The sequence below is a fragment of the Cibotium barometz genome, chromosome 42, assembly GCF_041138505.1.
Source record: "Cibotium barometz isolate CiBa-2024 chromosome 42, ASM4113850v1, whole genome shotgun sequence".
Lineage (NCBI taxonomy): Eukaryota > Viridiplantae > Streptophyta > Polypodiopsida > Cyatheales > Cibotiaceae > Cibotium > Cibotium barometz.
In genome coordinates, this window is record NC_141087.1 from 5,808,308 (window position 1) to 5,827,271 (window position 18,964).

The 18,964-nt window shown below is 41.7% G+C and overlaps 1 protein-coding gene across 3 annotated transcripts in view; it reads left to right on the forward strand.

Moving 5' to 3' along the window:
- The window catches only part of LOC147614107 (serine/threonine-protein kinase STY46-like), a 35,104-nt gene extending 17,272 nt beyond the window's left edge, over window positions 1–17,832 (forward strand). Inside the window, exons 3-17 of one of the 3 annotated variants that reach the window (XR_015263067.1) lie at window positions 6,342–6,442; window positions 6,573–6,695; window positions 6,804–6,870; window positions 6,999–7,109; window positions 7,327–7,377; window positions 14,639–14,814; window positions 14,914–15,021; window positions 15,906–15,979; window positions 16,148–16,323; window positions 16,572–16,667; window positions 16,788–16,868; window positions 16,976–17,029; window positions 17,143–17,277; window positions 17,402–17,533; window positions 17,640–17,832. Coding sequence is in view for 1 of the 3 variants with exons in the window: in XM_086780642.1 (XP_086636768.1) it covers window positions 6,342–6,442; window positions 6,573–6,695; window positions 6,804–6,870; window positions 6,999–7,109; window positions 7,327–7,377; window positions 14,639–14,814; window positions 14,914–15,021; window positions 15,906–15,979; window positions 16,148–16,323; window positions 16,572–16,667; window positions 16,788–16,868; window positions 16,976–17,029; window positions 17,143–17,277; window positions 17,402–17,473 (1,425 nt within the window). In the remaining 2 variants the exon portion in view is untranslated. Of the gene's footprint in view, window positions 1–6,341; window positions 6,443–6,572; window positions 6,696–6,803; window positions 6,871–6,998; window positions 7,110–7,326; window positions 7,378–14,638; window positions 14,815–14,913; window positions 15,022–15,905; window positions 15,980–16,147; window positions 16,324–16,571; window positions 16,668–16,787; window positions 16,874–16,975; window positions 17,030–17,142; window positions 17,278–17,401 lie in introns of all 3 variants that reach the window. The other 2 variants (XR_015263068.1, XM_086780642.1) reach the window with 2 other exon arrangements.
- Window positions 17,833–18,964: the final 1,132 nt, after the last annotated feature.

The following is an 18,964-nucleotide window of genomic DNA, read 5'->3' on the forward strand; positions in this document are numbered from 1 at the left end:
ATTTTTGGAAAACTGTCACGGTATGGAATGTCTGTGTACGTAGGAAATCATGCATGTGTATTTTGTGTGTGAGAGAGAGTGTCACGTGCATCACCCATGCGAGTGCCACGTGGACATGCTTCCTAGGCAAAGTATGGGGCAGTTTTGGAGCCCAACAGATGCCCAAGACATGGAATATAGAAGTCATCTTTGTAATAAACTTTGTATGCATCAGTAGTAGGTATGCATAAGTAGGATCTAAGTCAAGATTCAAGTTCATCATTGTAAATATAGCATGTTTTGGCATTATATAGTAGATTAGGTCCATCTCTCCTTCTCTAATGTGTCTTGCTTAGTTTTGATTAGCATTAATCTCTCATGTGCTCAGTGTTAATCTATGTTTGAGTCTTCCATTGTGTCACTCATGTGACATTGTTATTAGAGTGTCTAGCTCAATCCTAGGTAGGATTTGTGCATGCAATGAAATTAGGGTTTGCGTATTTGCATCTGCAATCAGCTTTGCGCATGTGTGTTAGGGTTCTCTGCATAGTTCTTGTATGTAGTCTTACTTTGCATGCAGAAATAGGTCAAGTCTAAGTAGGCATCATGTTACGACCCTTCAGTCAATCTCGCCCTCCCCCAACTGGCTCATCTTGTACAGTGTACTCACACCATCCTAGCTAGAAGACCACAACTACAAAACCCCGCATGGATGCTTTCTAAACCATTGTCCCCCAACATTTAACTTAACCGTTGTAAACCACAATTAGCAATAGATGAAAAGGTACAAACGCAATGAAACACTTCATAACAAAATATTACAGTATATTACGAAGTCCTGCCGAGTCCACAAAATGGAGGGTGGGACCGCAAAATCACCCTTTAAACAGACTGAAGCATCTTCCATTACAAAGGAAAAAATATGAGCCTTGCACGTCATGGCTATAAAACCATTCCTTACTTTGTATAACATCGACCCTATCTAGATTCAAAAAAAAAAATAAATCTAGGTACTCTGTATAACTCTAGATAGATATTGGTAATTAAGACACACACCTGTCTCATATCTATCCATGTCCTGCCACCATGTTCACACGATACATGTCATCACTTGGTTTTGTCTTCACTCCTAGCTTCTGCACAGGTTTAACATTAACGAAGTTGTGAGAGCTATCAGGTCCATAGTCCTTGGACATATCCGTAAGAAAAACCATACAAACCAGGCTTTTCAACCATAATGTTTACCTAAAACAGTTCAAGGCAAACAAACAACACACAGTTCTCCTTGTACAGGCATACAAAGGTTAAGTGTCCAAAAACACTTATAAAATTTGCAAAAAGTAGCAACTTTGCAAAACTCAAAGTAAACTTAGCTTTTCTCGCTAGGTTCGTCATGAAGCCAAAAGAAATATCTCCTCAGCATATGTATAAGATATCGTGAGATATAGCTCCATATAGCTTGCTCATAAGCTTGATTTATAATCAACAATAATCCATATGGAAAAAGTGCTGAACACGGGCACATAAAACCAACTCCATATTCCAAGGATAAAATCTGTGAATCCATAAATCCTAAGACCAAGCTGTCTACTGGACATGCTCATGACTGCTTCATAAGCTCAATAGCAAAGCTGTTGGTCAGTATAGGCCCCACTTTTCTCTTTCTCATTGTTGGAAGGAAGCCTCTTGCTTCTGAGAAAGCCTATGCTCAGATACCACTGTCACAAGTAGGGAACCCCGTACGAAAAATAACAATAGACCAACACTTTAGGTACCAAACACAGAGCATGAAGACACAGCGGAAGAACAATATACAATATAAATACAACGCACTGAGCCGGAATGGCCGGCCCCCGTAGGAACTTCTTTATTCACACAGAAGCTTTTACAAGATACCAAGGTGCGGGTGCATACAACACCGGATTTTCCTACAAAGCATCAACACAAATCTTGCCTAGATCTCAATCTAGAGCCAAGATACAAACATAGCTCCAAAAGCCATCTGATAAACTGTCTCAAAACAGTCCCATAATCAGCCCTTACACTGTCCATAAAACAGCCTAGTACGGAGGCCAAAACAGCCTCGAGTTTCGTGTCAAATCAGCCCGAAAACAGAGCCATAGACAATCCCGGAAGAGCTCTCAAATCAGCCCAATAACAGCTCCATAAAGGATCCATAAATCAGCCCAAAAACAAGTCGACCAGCACTGTTAGGCTCTGGGAGAAAGCGACCAGCCATCTAGCTGCCCTGGAAGAAGTCGACCAGCTCTCGGGCTGTCCTAGAAGGAGTCGAGCAGCTCTGTGGCTGTCTTGGAAGGAGTCGACCAGCCCTGTAGGAGGTAGGGAGCAAGTCAGCCAGCAAAGGAGAGAGAGAGAGGGCTCCAAAGTGATGCGCCTCTCCAAAAACAGCCCCAATCCCGTCTAAAATAGAGTCGACTAGCTATATTTGCAGCACTTTTCCCTTTTAGTGCAAAATAGCTGAGCTTGCCCAAAAATATCAACTTTTCAGCTTTTCTTGGCTTGTGCTCCAAGTTAATGTTATTAGTCACTTTGATGAATAAAATCCCATGCTGTTCATGGTGTGTGGCCATCTTTCAAGCCAAACCATGCTAGTAAAATGCTGTATCTTTCTTCTGTGGAAAATCCCCGTTCACACCTAGGTTCCACCTAGTGTGTGAAACATTGGTCAAGACTAGTGAAGGGACGAAATGGTGATAGTGGTGTGGTATACCATGATTAATGGTGTCGAAGTGGAAGTTCAAGGATATAAGAAGGTTTAGACTTTTAAACTATAAACCTCGAAAGGATAGATGTTGTCCTAGTCAAGGAATGACTTTATGGATTGAGCTAAACCTTGCAAAGAAATTTTTTAAATATCTCAGTTGCTTTTGAGTTTGAAGGAAGAACAATCCAGCTTCAAAGTGAACATGATGTATCCACTTCACCTCTTATATGTTCTATGCATAGTTGTTACGGTATGAAAATACGTATTGTATGAGAATTTTTGGTATAATATGAAATTTTGGGATACCGTACGATAAAATACGGTTTTTTTTTATAACACTTACAAACTATGGAGTTTCAAGCTTGAATGCAAGGAAAGGTTGGGAGGGGAGGTGTCTACAGTGCTTGAGGAACCAGAACATGGAGATGTGTCTCTCCAAGTTGGATCTCCCAATTGTCTCCAAAAAAGAGCCTGCATGGGTAATGCGGTACCAAAGGTCTCCCAGTGTAGCGTTTATGACTAAGGGACTGTCCTTGCACAAATACGGGCAGTGCATCTAGGGTGATAGGTTTAGGGACTCCTGTAAATTAAAATGGCCGTGTCCAAATCTTCTCTCTCGTACGTAACTTGAGGATATGACTATCTAGCCTACCTATACCAAGGATCTCCAAGTGATGTAGCAAGAACCAATCAAGTGTACACTACAAGTCTATCTTGCCAGATTTTTTTAGGTCTCTCAGCAATCCCATATGGAATCTGAGTGGACACGAAAGTTGCGAAGTATTGCGGGCATTTGGGATCTTCGTTGAGTAGGATTTCTAAATTTTTGAGCATTTGGTTTTTTTTTTCAAGGTGGGGGGGAGGGGGAATTTTTAAAAAAAAAAATCATACCGTATGATATCGTACGGTACCGTACCGTACCGTACCGTACGAACCGTACAATACGAATAGGTTTGTATCAATACGAGAAACAACCATGGTTCTATGGAGCTACAACATTTGATGGGCGCCAAGGATATAAAGATAATTCTCTCTGACCTTATTTATAGTGATGTTTTTTCTCTCTATTCTTTAGAGAAAGATGAAAATTATTTGGTAGAATTTTTAGAGTCAATCTATTAAGTATAAAGATATTTTTTAAAAAGATTTTCCGGATGGATTACCACCTAGTAGGAAAGTAGATCATTGTATTGATCCATTGTGTGGTAGTCCTCACATTGAGAATCTATACAAGCTTAGCAAAGTAGAACAAGAGAAGTTGGGAGGCAATTGGCTGAATATTTGACTTTGCCAATTTAACTGGTGAAGAAGAGGAATGATTCTATGTGTGTACGGATGGACTATCACTCTTTAAATAGATCTCTTTGTCTCCAATTTATGCATACTTGATATCCAAATTGAATATCTATCTTTGAAAAATATGCAGCTCCTTTAGCTGATCAAAGAGGCCAAGAGCGCATTAGGTTTTGGGAGGTATCAAAAAAGGCTTTTAGAACTCATACATGACATTTCAAGTTCAGTGTTATGTCTTTTGGTTTGACCAACGTACCAATTACATTTATAACACTGATGAATAGTGTCTTGAGACTTTATTTGGGAAATTTTGTGGTTGTCTTTTTATATTGTATCATGATCTTTAGTATATCTTAAGAGCACATTCAATATCTAATATAGCTGTTCTGATTACATATTAGCTCAAAGGGAAAGGAAATGCCTTCACTTGGAAAGAACCCCAAAAGCAAAGCTTTTGAATAGCCTTTCAGACTTTGAGCTGAAGCGGAAGACCCAAATAATTACTTTGTGGTCGAAACTGATGCACGTGATAATGCTATGGGAGTGGTTCTTTTATGAAAAGAAAGACCAGTTTGCAAAAAGTTGGATCACTCATATTTAAATTTTTCGGTACATAAGAAGGAGCTTTGTTCTAAGATCCACGCTTTAAGTAAGTAGTGTCCTTATTTATATGGTACCAAATTTAAAGCTAACTGATGATGAATGGATAATCAACCATGCTTTGTGACAGAAAGGCTTTTTGGTCTTAGATGTTCCAAGAGTTCGATTTCAAATTGCGGAAAGGGAATTTCAATTTGATAGTCAACTCTTTTGGCCGATTGGAAATAGTAAATAAATTGACTTTTCTCAATTTCGTAATGAATTCCTAGGGTCCATCAAGGGTAGTAGAGTCCATCAAGGAACAACTTGGAATATAGAAGGCATGTGCTATTATGAAGAGAGAACTTTTTTTTCTTAGATATGAGTAAGAATGTTCAAGATTGTGTTAAAGTGCCGAAAATGTTAAATGACGAAGGTAGAACGTCATAAGGTAGGTGGTTTGTGAATCCGTTGGAGATCCCAAGTAGTAGATGGGAGATTTTCCATGGTTCTTATTACAAGACTATGGAAGATGCAGAGAGGATACGACTCTATATGGGAGGTAGTCGATTGATTGATAAAAATGGCTCATTTGATTCAAATTAGAAAAAGTTGTGAAAAATTTCGAGTTAGCTCGTCTATTTGTGCATTGTCTATTTTGACTTTATGGACTACCAACCGGCATTGTTAGTGACCAAGATAATAAGTTTGACAGTCACTTCCCGAGTATCCACATACTGATGGTCAAAACGAAAGGGTCAATTAAACCATTGAGATAATGTTTAGTGCATCTCTTAATAAGAGGCAAACTAATTTGAAAGAGTATACCCATATTAGAGTGTGCCTATAACAATACAAAGCATTCAACCACATGATTTAGTCCGTTTATGATGTGCGGTATCAGCCCAGAACTCCAGTAGTAGTTGGATTAGACAAGCAAAAGGTACATCAAGGAAAATACTTTCACGAAGATATGAACCAAATGGTCAAGCTAGATATTGTAAAGTGGAGAATGCATGGAGAAGCCCTCTGCTGATTTACAGTTTTTCGTTGATTTCTGTAATCTGCTCTTAATCTGTCAATTGGGATAATTGACTGCATACTTGAGTTTGGTAGATGCCATTTGTTACAATAGCAGAATACGTGTCTTGAACATGGAGCACTAAACCCAGAAAAGCCACCAAAATTTGTGAGCGTGTCCAGATGTACAAGGGCTATAAGCCGATTAAATCTTGGCAAGATTCCTTGACCATTGCAAATACAATTGCCTTATTTCCCGATTTTCAGAAAATACTCTTGGAAATACCTTATGACATTCTCCAAGGACTAGCATGAGGATTGGACAAACCTGGAAGTTATGGCGAATGAAGGTCCGAGCAGTTCTCTGAGTGCCTTGAAGAGTAACCTCTTATGGACACTCAAAGTAGAATGAAATCACTGGAGTAGGAGCTTAAAGAGAAGCTCGGGTGACATCAACAAGCTTGTGGTTTTGCGGAGTATTTGAAAAGTTATGAGATTTCAAAAGTCACTGTGTACAAGATTGCAGATATTGTAGCGGCAAAAATAGCTAAGATGCTGAACATATTCTCAGTCTTGTTATGTACTTATGGTTTCTACACATGTTTGCCTGACCTGAAGCAAATCCCTTCTGTAAAGAAGCAAATCCCAATAGCTAAGATGCTGAACATATTCTCAGTCTTGTTATGTACTTATGGTTTCTACACATGTTTGCCTGACCTGAATCTATGGGTTTCTGTGAAGATAGGTTCTCCCTGTTGGGCTGGAGAACACAGAAACAGCTGTTTTGACGAATCCTTCACCAAAGCAGGAAGACATTTTGGGTGCTCTAGGCAGTTTTCGGCCAAAGTATGTTTATGATTAGCTTGTTATTTTAAGTTTGCTTACGCTTTCTATTTTCAAGTATTTTCTGTTTCAATCCTTGTTATTAGTGTTTTATTGGGCTAGGTGACTCTGCTTTCAATCTTGCTGTGTTTAGTGTACACCCTCCTCCTTCATTTGGGTCCTCTGCCAATTTGGAAGCGCTGGCTCTAGAGCTGACTAAGCCCTCAGCAGTTGATGATGATAAAGACAGCAGTGGTGACAGTCATTCTTTATCCAAGTAAGAGTTGCACTGTTACTGGATCATATTCCTCCTGAGGTTTTGCAAATATACCTGCAATATCATGTTTTTTTTTGGTGGTGGTGGTGGTGGGGGGTGGTGTTCAAGGTTTCCTCACATGCCCATGCATGAAGTGACTTTTTCAACATTGGACAAACCAAAGCTTCTCAGTCAGGTAATGCCAAATTGCGTATAAGAGCTCGACTCTTCACATTTTAAAGAATAATTTTACCTGGTACCTTTGTATGCACTATTGCCCTGAGTTCTTGTGCTTCGTGGTAATTATTGGAGTTGCATATGCAGTTATCTTCCTTGCTTGCGGATGTCGGATTGAACATCCGAGAAGCTCATGTATTCTCAACAGTCGATGGCTACTCGCTAGATGTTTTTGTGGTAGATGGTTGGCCAACTGAGGTATGGAATTTACAAGACAGTTTTAGTTTTCTCTATAGGGATGCTGGCCCATGAGTCAATGCACCTTTCCTTAAGGCTTATGTTAGGTCTATGAGAATGCTGATCCTTGCCGTACCATGGGTCAACACATCCTTAAGGTTTATGAACCTTGTCAGTTTTGAATCTGTAGATTAAAGGAGTGAGATTAGTCTGAGGATATGGGACTTGTTGCGTGCAGGATATACAAGAATTGCAGCAAGAATTGGAGGCTGCAATAGCTGGTACAGAGGTACTTCCTTTATCCTGTGGTTCTGTTTGTCCTTCCTTAAGGAATTGTAAGTGACACAATTTCTCTTTACTCGTGACATAACGTCATCCACAATAGAATGAATACGATGATCATATTCAATACCTGCCTCTATCCTGGTGCATATTGTCATTTCCAAGGGTGTTACAGTTTCATCAGCCATCCACAATGTTGCTGGCAGGGATGGCTGTTGGGGTTCGGGTTTGGAGCAACAGCTGCACACACTTTTTTTTTTGTAAAAGACTATGCTCTATTGCTTCACTGTACAAAGAAAGAAGTCCTCAAAGAAGAGGCAAACTTCTTAAAGAGCAATCACAAAAGCTAAAACCATTGAAAAAACAAAGCCAACTGGCCATCATCAATTTGATCCAGGTGGATGGAATTAAACAAAGACTAATGCAAGGATTGATGAAAGTAGGGATAGCGTTCAATCCTTACGGAATGAAAACCAGCTGATTTCTCGCATGCCATAATGCCCAATATCTAGTCCAGATTAGAAAGGGCTGTGCATGATCCAATATAGAAGGCCACCTGCCAAAGAGCCAAAAAAATCTGGAGAAGGAATACCCTGGAAATCTGAGTCAAAGAAAATGTGAAATTTGGCAAAGGAAACTTTTGGTTTGTAGACAAGAAAGACCAAAGAAGATGCATCACTGTTTCCTTTATGCAAGGGCAAGAAGGGCATTTTGGTGCAGCTATGTGTCTTTTTTCAAGAAGTTCTCCAACTGGGAGCACTCCCACCAATCGACATTTGAGTGGCAATTTACTATGCCGAATTTTCTTTAGATTTTATTTCCACCACTGAGTTGCCTTAGTGAGGAGCCAAATCTTACTAACTCCATTGACAAACCTAGGCGCATGAAGAATCAACCTATAGATCAAAGCAGCTGAAACCTGAGGGAAAGAGAATCTAGGATAAGGTCCAAGATCTGCCCTATGGAAAATCCAATCCTCCGTTCTTTCACCATTTGGAACAACCGTATGAGGAGTAAAAGGCTAAAAGTTCAGCATGAATTCTTAGCGGCGAGTCGTTCTTGAGCTGGAGCGCCCCCCCCTGTGAATCTCTACGTTGCCTGCGCCCCCTTCGCTGCTGCCTCTTCTCGCGGTGTGCCATCTTTCCCTTTGACTTGCGCTCCCCAGCCTCCGCCTCAAACACGTGCCCTGCCCTTCCACCGCCCCCTCTCTCTCTCCGCCTGCCCCCTTTCATCAGCTCGCTCAGCAGGGCATCCCCGCCCCCCCCCCCCCCCCAAGTAGCTGGTTTCTCCTTCATGACAAAGTGCCAAACAATGAAAGAGAACTAAAGTTAACAAATACAGGATGCAGAGGAACTAAAGGAAGATGATATGCACCAAAAAGGTGGTTACAAAGCTGGAGTAGGCAGCATGAGGCACTCTTTAGGTGCAACCAAGATCCCAGAATATGCGGAAAATGAGATGATAGAACTGAGGGCAAAGTCCATGCTCATATAGCACCTAGAGAGCCCAATCGGCCAGCATAAAGCAGACCGACTAGAGCATAGAATGGAACATTCCAGAAAAAGGTGCCAAAAAATGTGGGAAAAATCCATAAAAATATGCGAAGATTTCCTTGGCTAGGGGAGTAGAAACAGCGGGGAAGCACCCAGAACAATGGAGATGACCCCTCCAACGCCTCCTCTTTAGCTCCACTGAAGAGGACCGATACCGGCGCGTGGAAGTAAGTGATCCAAAGTTGGTCTAGAAAGCGCCTTGGTGAAGATGTCCGCCACACATTCACTGGTAGGACAATACTCAAGTGTTAAGGTATTGAGTGCCAAGTAGTCACGAACCATATGATAATGAACAACAATGTGCTTGGACTTCGAGTGGAAGATTGGGTTCCGTGCAAGAGCCATGGCACTTTGACTGTCGGAGTAGACAACGGTAGGCATCGGAGGAGGGACATGAAGATGATCAAGCAGATGATGAACCCACATAAGCTCTTTGACTGTTTCAAAGTAAGTACGATACTCTACTTTTGTTGAAGAACTCAAAGTAAGTACGATACTCTACTTTTGTTGAAGAACCGGCAACTGTAGGTTGCTTCTTTGTTTGCCAAGAAATGAGTCTGGTACCTAGTAAGTAACAGTAGCCCATAGTACACCTCCAGGTATCTGGATCACTTGCCCAGTCAGAATTTGAATATCCAACCAAATCAAGACTAGAGCCATATGAAATCCCATGTGTCAAGGTGTCGTGCATCTATCTGAGAACATGAACAGTAGCCTACCAATGAGAAGTATCACGATTGTGACTTAACTCTCTTAATCTCTCTTGAATTACTCCTTAATCCCTTATTAAGTGAAAGGACACATGTGAAGGGTCACACCCTTACACATGGGTCACTATCAAAGGACATGTCTATTCATTAAAAGACACACCCCTAAGTCCAAAGAACATAACCATCGATTCAAGAGCCACACCCCTTCCCAGGGATGTGTCTCTTCACTTGTAACCTTTCGGCCTCTATTTAAGAAAGACCTCTGTCTCAATGCAAACAACTCAACTTTCCGCTCTCTAATTATCTTTAGTTCTTGTATTCAATTTTAATCATGTCTTAATAGACTAGGAAGTCCTCACAACTGGCCTTCAGAAACTTGACGGGCGGTGAGCACACTTAATCACACTTAAAACTCTTTACGAACTGGAATAATAAACTTGGAGGAAGAAGAAAAAGAATAAGTGGAGCTAGAGTGCTCTTGCACAAAAGACCAATTGGCCCCAAAGCGTGGTGCCCCCGTAGGTATTTATTTATTACTCGAGGTTGGCGTAGCCCTTGTACCATTCCCGAGAAGATGCCTCCTTGCTTGACGTGGAGGAGATCTTCTCAAACTTTCTCGGTGAATCTGCCAAGTCACCCTCCTCCATCCACTTCGAATCCATAGGTGAATAGTTCACAAACTTCGTCAGATCGACGTGAAACTTTTCCTCTGACTTTTCTTTCTTTATGTGCTAGAATCTGTTCCGGTTGAAGAATCTCATCAAGTTCTTCTACTTTTGGTTGTGTCTCATCAACCTGATCTGTAGGCACCTCACCTCTGAAAGGTCTAAGAAGACTCACATGGAATGCATTATGAATCCTCCAATGATCTGGTAACTGAAGACGATAAGAAACATCACTCATCTTCTCAATCACCTGAAAAGGCCCATAGTACCGCATACTCAGTTTAGGATATAAGCTCTATTTACCCTTCATTTTCCCGAGTCTAGCCGTCTCAAATCTCAAAAGCACCCAATCACCAAAGGTGCCTTACCTGTCGAAGTGTGAATGGTGTTGTTGTAAGCAAACTCCACCAAAGGAAGATACTTTTCCCACTATTCCTTATGATCCGAAACATAACACTTTAGAAGATCTAGTACAACTAAGTTGGCAATTTCCGATTGCCCATCTGTTTGTGGATGAAAAGACGATGAGAACTTCATGTTCTCGAACAATGCTCTCCAAAATAAACTCGTCATTTGAGGATGTCGGTCACTGACAATAGATGTGGGCATCCCATGGTACTTAAAGATATTTGTCAAAAATATCCTCACCATTTGCTCTACATTAATCTTCTTCCTGACTAGAATGAAATGTGCTTGCTTGCTGAAACGATCCACGATAGTCCGGATGCCATCATTTCCACTCTTTGTCCTAGGAAGATCAAAGATAAAATCCATAGCAATACTCTCTCACGGTCTATTTGGAATAGGCAAAGGATGAAGTAACCCAGGAGTCTTTTGACAGTCATACTTCACCTTCTGGCAAATGATACAATCACGAACAAAAGCATGAGCATTCCTGCGCATAGTAGGCCAATAAAAGAATGCCTCCAAAGCTTGCACTGTAGCCTCAATACCACGATGGCCTGCATAAGGCGGAGCATGGCATTCTGTCAAAACCTTTTGTCTCAAATGAGATGTGACACACAATTTGTCATGCATCATCAAAAATCCTTCTTTGAGAGAATAATGATCAACTCGCTCTCCTTTAGTCAAATGATCAAAAATCCGCTCAAAATCTGAGTCATATTAATGATCTTTGTTTTAATGCAATAATCACGAAGCTCCTTGGGTAACCCACAACAATATGTCTACCTGCTCAACCAGTGACACGGGCCTAAAGGATGTGACTGGTAGCAGAGCATCCCAAAATTTCTTGTTATATTCTTCCAGATTGCTACAATCTTTGGAATCTAATCGATGCCAAGCTGTCAAAACATCCACCTCAAAAGTCGGTTTCAACCATAAAGAAGAGAAGATTTGCATGAACTCCACCCAAGTGCTAGGTGCTATTCCCTGATGAAGAAGTGTGTGTCGACCACCATTGAAGAGCATTTCCCTTTAGGGAAGAAGCTGCCTTTCGTACCTTAGATGCCTCTGTGAAGTTACCACCAAAAAATGCCGCATCAAACTGTTGAATGGAGGCGAGAGCCTTCAAACGATCCTTTGCACCACTAAAAGTATCAAACTTTACTGCATCACCTTCCTCTTTATAATCTTTTGGCTTCTCGTCCTGAACAAGATTATCATATGGATGTGGTTTGAGAAAAGAATTGCCCAAAGCATTAGATCCCATGCCCATCATACCACCTCCCATACCAGGCATACCAAAAGCACTTCCACCACCACCACCAAAAGTTCCATACATACCTCCTGGCATACCTCCATACATACCCTCATGCATACCTGGTTGCATACCATAGCTCCCAGTCATGCCCATGTTGGGTACACCCGTCATGGAATGAAAGACAGAGCCTCCGCCAAAGTAACCAAGATGAGAAGTATTAAAAGGGTTTCCATGGGTAGGTGGGGGAAAAGAAGAAGAATCGGGGTATGGCTGAAAATTTGGGTGGATGGGAGCCGAATGTTGAGGCTTAGCTTTCTTCTCAGACCCTTGCTTCCCTAGTTTAGAATCAGCTTTGAAGTTTTGTGGAAAACGTGAGTCCGTCGTGAGTTTCGTACTAAGTAGAATCATGATGGGGTGGAGAGTCATCATTTTTACTCAAATTCTTATTTGAATCCACAGGGCAAGATAATGAGCGATAGTCCTTCATACCAAACCTCTCCGAAATCTGAGAAGCATACTTTTGTTTTAGAGAGAAATATCCTCGGTGGGCACTGCCAAATCTCCATGCCAAGACCAAGACTAGTCAGCTCAAAGGTATGACTCAAAAGATCCATAATCATAGCAGTGCGGTCAGGGTCGGATCCCATGAGAATAAGATCATCAACGTGCAAAATGATAATCACAATGTGATCCTCCTCTATCAAAACATAAAGGTTACTGTCCGCAGGAGTTCTCCCAAAGGAATGAGAGAGAATGAAAGCTTAGATCTTTTGGTACCATGCCCTAGGAGCCTTTTTAAGGCCATGAAGAGCTTTCCGCAGAAGATAAACATGGTCCTCGGAACTATTGCGGATGAAGCCAGGGGGTTGTTCAACGTATATTTCCTCTTGAAGGTCCCTGTTGAGAAAGGCGGACTTGACATCCATTTGAAAGATGGGCCAAGAGAAGTGAGCAACAATGGCAAGAACAATGCAAATGGTGGTATACTTGGCAGTGGGAGCAAAAGTCTCCGAGAAGTCCTTGCCTTCCTTCTGGGCATAGCCCTTAGCCACCAAGCAGGCCTTATATTTGTCGAGTGAACTAATGGCAAGAAACTTCACTTTATAACTCCATTTGACGCCAATAACCTTCCTATAAGAAGGGTAGGGAACAAGCTCCATGTGATTTCTGTTAATGGCATCCATTTCCGCCTCCATCGCAAGCTGCCACTTAGGAATTTGTAAGGCCTCCTCTTGTGTAGAAAGCTCCGCATTATGCATCAAGGAAGTCATCAATGCAAAATTAACTGTAAGATGCCAACACTTTGAGGTTGTATTTGGCATATCTCCTCAATCGGGATGGAGCAATCCCAGACTGATAAATGGTCGGAGAAGGGACTTGAGAATCCCGCAATGTAGAGTGAAGCCACCGTGGAGAGAGAGAGGTACTCGGTAGAGGTGGAGGAGAGGTAAGAACCATTGGTGAGGGTGGAACCAAGGAAGGTGTTGATGAAGCTGTTGGTGATTCTGGGGATCTGGAAGTCTCCGGGGTTTCATCAAAGTGCCCATCTCGAGATAATATAACTTTCTCTTTGTTGGGATCCCAAAGCTGGAAGGCTTTGGGGTGTTCGTTGTAGCTGACGAAGATCATTTTGGTGGATTTGGGGTCAAATTTCGTCCGATGAGAATTGGGAACATGAACATGAGCATCACATCCAAAATATGGAAATGAGAAACTGATGGCTTTCTCCTAGAATATGTCTCCTCTGGAGTCTTTCCATCGTTCGCCTTTGTGGGGGATGATGGGAGAAACAGAAATTAGGGTTAGGTCATGTGGGAGACATACACAGAGAAACAAGGGAGAGAGAGAGAGAGAGAGAGAGAGAGTTGTGGGGATAAGTCAACTCATGAGTAGCATAAGTGTGTGACTCCCCTATCACACATGTATATTGCACTAGTACACATAGTGCACTTAGTACATTAAAAGTACTAAGTGTACTATGTACTATAACTTATGGGCTTGTACACACTATAAGGGTGGGCATAACGCCTTTACCCCAACAACCTCCCACTTAAAGGCAAAGTGCCCTTAAGTAAAAGAAAAAAAAAATCAGCATGTACATGATAATATACAAGGCCATATCAAGGCTGAAAATGGCCTCATCCAATGCCCATCAAGTGTCTGCAATGAGCAAACCGCTCCGGAGGCAAACTCTTCGTCAATAGATCAGCCGGGTTGTCATCCGTATGAATCTTAACAAGCTGAATTTGCTTGTTCTCTATCACCTCTCTGATGAAGTGATACTTCACATCCACATGCTTCGTCTTGGCATGAAAGACAGGGTTCTTTGCCAACTGGATGGCACTCTGACTGTCACAATGCAACAATGGAATATCCCCTGTATAGCCCAAATCAACCACTAACCGAGATAGCCATAATGCCTCCTTGCAAGCCTCTGTGGCTGCAATATACTCGGCCTCTGTAGTAGATAAGGCAGTGCAAATGACCTTATAAAATAATCTACATAATAAGGAATTTACATGTCCATATTACAGCATTAATGTATCAAAATCACCATAATCTAAGTGCATATGGAATGCCTTTTTACAAGAGACAGTGATAGTTAGTTGTGGAGCTTTTTAATTTTAGAGAGAGGGAGCTTCGGAGGGATTCCAGTCATGAACTATTCTCCATGCAGAAAAGAGTTTGGTCAAGGGTTTCTCCAGCGTCGTCTCCGAGCAAGTCAACTCCACAAGGTAAGACTCCTGACGTGGAGTTTTTGAGGATTCCATCAGATGGCACTGATGACTGGGAAATTGATCATAATCAACTGAAATTCGACCATAAGGTGGCAAGTGGATCATTTGGAGATCTGTACGTACTTTATATCTTATTGAAGCTGGCTCTTACATTTGTGATCTTTATGTTTTTAACCTGAAGAGAGATTTTTGAATGAGTTCAAATGAATTGCAGGTTCAGGGGTACATATTGTGGACAAGATGTGGCAATTAAAGTTCTGAAATCGGAGCGATTGAACGAAGATTTGCAAAAAGAATTTGCACAGGAAGTCTATATCATGAGGTACATTTACACATGTCTACATTAATGCTTGTGTTGCTCCTTTATCTCATTGTATGTACGAGAAGGGCAATGTAGGCTCTACCTGCAACCTGCTTTTCTTGTGTTGGTTTGGGTTTATTCGCAAAACTTCAAACCGTCGCTCCATCGTGTGTAGCATTATGCATAGACTATATGCTATGACATCCCCACTCACATCATCATTGGGTGCAGATTCATGCATAAAGATATGTCCATTTTAGTGGACAAAGGTACTGAGTTTTTATCACTTCTTTGGAATTGTGGGGAAGAATCAGCCATGAACAAGGCTAGCACTATTAGATAACAGATACATTCACACGTGCACATGCACATACACAGTTGGTTTTTGTTAAGTTTGGGAAATAACCTGAACTTTCCTTACGCTTCTTCCAGAGCTGGATTTGGCTAACTTAACTAGCTAGGCTGCTATTGCTTCCAATTCTAGTTTTTGTCATATGAAAAGAGGCTTATGGTTGTGGACCATTTGCTCTCTTGATCCAGTCCTCGTGCAAGGAGAGTATATTATGTTTGTTTAGTTAGCACTAGCATATCATGGGACAAAATGAACCAGCTCATGAGAGATCATTTTGCAGGCTTGTCTGAAGGATGTCCGTCTCTGTGTAACAGACTTAGCTAGTAAGATCTTTATATTTTACTCAATCAAAACAATTACAATGCTAAATAGAATGCGTGCACAAATCTATACACATGTATAAGTGCTGCACTAAGGGTGCTCTGCTTATTGCATTTGGGACTGAAAATTCTCCTCTCGCAGAAAGGAGGAGGGGGGGGGGCAGCATGTGTGGGTATTCTTTTATTCTGACTGAACTATGATTATATAATTGTGGCATCTTACTGATTTTTAGGAAAGTTCGACACAAGAACGTCGTGCAGTTTATTGGTGCATGCACTCGGCCTCCTAATCTTTGCATTGTAACAGGTATACACTCATACTACATGTGGATGCAATTGAAATATGTATCTTTTGTATAAGGTGTATTTTATTGGTCCGAGAGGCACAAAGTGGATATAAAGTTGCTAGGGGAGTCGCTCTGTGGTGTAGCATATTAAGCTGCTTTCTTTCTGAAGTGTGTTCTGATGGTAACAGAGTTCATGTCGGGAGGAAGTCTTTATGACTACTTGCACAAGCACAAAGGCGTGTTCAAGCTGCCAGCACTTCTGAGAGTAGCAATTGATGTTTCAAAAGGGATGGATTATCTGCATCAGAGTAACATCATTCACAGAGATTTGAAGGCAGCGAACCTTTTGATGGATGAGCATGAGGTAAGAAAGAAACCTCGGAAGCATACACCCCTATATGTTTATCCAAGGAAACCACTTTCTTTAAAAAAAAATTTGTTTTAGGGGTAAGGTAGCCCTTATCTTGTTTCACAAACCATGATTAGGGTTGCAAAGAGCTTACATTGAACTGCCTTCAATGAGGTCAAGTCTGACTAGGGGTGCATAATATCTAAAACAAGGTAGTATTGAAGGCTGAAAAGTATATAAACAGTGTGTTAATATTAATCCAGGTCATCAAAGTTGCTGATTTTGGAGTGGCCCGTGTCCAAGCTCAAAGTGGTGTAATGACGGCAGAGACTGGTACCTACAGATGGATGGCTCCTGAGGTAATTTCCTTTGTCAAGCACTTGAAGCTCTTGTATTGAAAGGCTACAGTCGCCCGCTGGTCCATTTATCATTCATTTTCATTGTTAGATTGGCTTCATTGACGATGTGGTATTGGACAGGTGATTGAACACCGACCTTACGATCGCAAAGCAGATGTGTTTAGCTTTGGTATAGTGTTATGGGAGCTGTTGACCGCCAAGGTATGGTATGCGGATTCTATTCCCTGTAGCCACACTCCTTTCCTGTTTACTTGTGTATTGAAATGCTTAGTGTTATGCCTGCTGTAGCCTTTTTTTTTTCTTTGCAGCTACCATACGATGATCTGACACCCTTGCAAGCTGCAGTCGGGGTGGTGCAAAAGGTATTTTGTGTCATTTTCTTTCATTTCTTTGGACATGTTAAAAAATCACTCTATAGAAGTTTGTGCAAAACCAGGAGTTTGAGGGTGTATCTTACATGTAATAAGTTACACAGGGTTTGCGGCCTACTACCCCTAAGAACATCCATCCAAGACTTGCAGAGCTACTTCCAAGGTGCTGGCAACAGGATCCGGCTGAACGCCCAGAATTTTTCGAGATAACGGCAATTCTTCAGGACATTTTGAAAGAGGTCTGTTGGGATAATTGGGTGTCTATCAAGACCAGTCTGACTTTTCTAAAAAGTTGAGTACCACTATTGAGATCACACTTGATTGAGTAGACCTTTCACTGACCATTGTGCCATGACTTTGTAGGTTGCTGAAGAGGAGAAAAAGGAGAAGAAAGGAGGGGGACTCTTCTCGACTTTGAAGAGAATCTCTCATTGAGAAAGTAGGCTAACTTTTAGCTGCAATTTTGATTGCATTTTGTTTCTCATTGAGTGTGTTGCTACTGCTTTGTTCTGTGTGTCCAAGGAGATGTTGGGCTAGCAAGGTCGCTAAGCATTGTGGATGATGTACATGTTTTTGAGATATGAGAGCTACCTAGCTAAGCGATCTCACATACCATTTTTCTTGTTTTTCTGCCTGGAGATTACTGCTTAAGTGCAGACAGTTGGAAATCAAGTTGTTTTGTATATATTGCCATTGTTGCAAAGCCAGTAGTCATGTATCATGCAGAATCGTGGATTAAGTTTGCACTCTAAAGATGTTGGTGGTACTCCAAATATTGATTAGCCATTCCTCCCATCTCTTCTTCTCTGGCTTACCATTGTTCTATCTCTTTTGTCTCTCTCCTCTTGCCTAACCAGCATTTTAGATCCTCCTTTTCTTAAGTTCCTTTCTTTCCAAGCCCTGTCTGGCATGCTCATTAGCATTTGTCCTTTTTCTGGTTTTCCTCGCGAGGACTCCATGTAAACTAATCTGAGCACCCTCGACTAAGAGTGCAATCACTTGGAGGGAACTCAAATCGTTTCAAAGTTAGGTTACCTTGTTGGTATGGCTTGCTTGAATGGTAGAATTCCAAGGCATAGACGAACCTGTGAAATCTGTGGGAATCTGCAAGGTTACCTTCTCAGTGGACGAATAGGCAGTTTGTCGAGGATTGATTTTTTTTTTAATAGAGAACTCAGGGGTTCACAATGTAGCCAGGCCATCCTTTGAAACCTCTGCATCTTGCCCATTGTAGAATGCTTTCTAGATAGCTCTTTGGCATTGCATTCCCTATCCCAGCTTGCTTTGTGAGCTTGCAGAAAAAATAGCATGTACATCTCTTTTGCAATGGCTTTCTGATCTCAGCTTGCTTCATGGGCTTGCAATTGGATGGCACCTTGGGTAGATGGTCGAGGTACTTATGGCACAGACCATGGGGTATCACGGTGAGAGCACACAATCTGGAGGCACTTCCTCAGCATATTCTCATCTTGTGCTTGGACAGTTCTACCTTCCAATAGATCTTGGGCCAGTGATTCACCCGTTAGCAAATGGTTCACCTTGTAGGACCACACTTGCATCATAAAAAGACCCCCTCCTGCACTCAGGTGGCAGCTTGTTGGTTTTTTAAATTTAGGTTTATCGGTGTACCATTTCAAACACTTATCACAAACTAGAATATACGAAGCTCCAAAACAAGTGTGTTGTTTTGAACAATTCAAAGTGTGGACATGCTGTTGGCACTTGGTGTGCGAGCCATTTAGGAGGGATAGCAGAGTTGATGTTGAGGGTTAGTATGTCTCTACCTCGGATCCAAGCTAGGCTCCTCTCTTGAGCCTCTTGGGGAGATGCCTGAATGTGAGCTGCTTTCCAAGAGACTGGGTAGGTCTCTCGTTCAATGCGCCCCATGAGACGTGAGAATGGGAGCCAAACATGTGGCCACTAGGA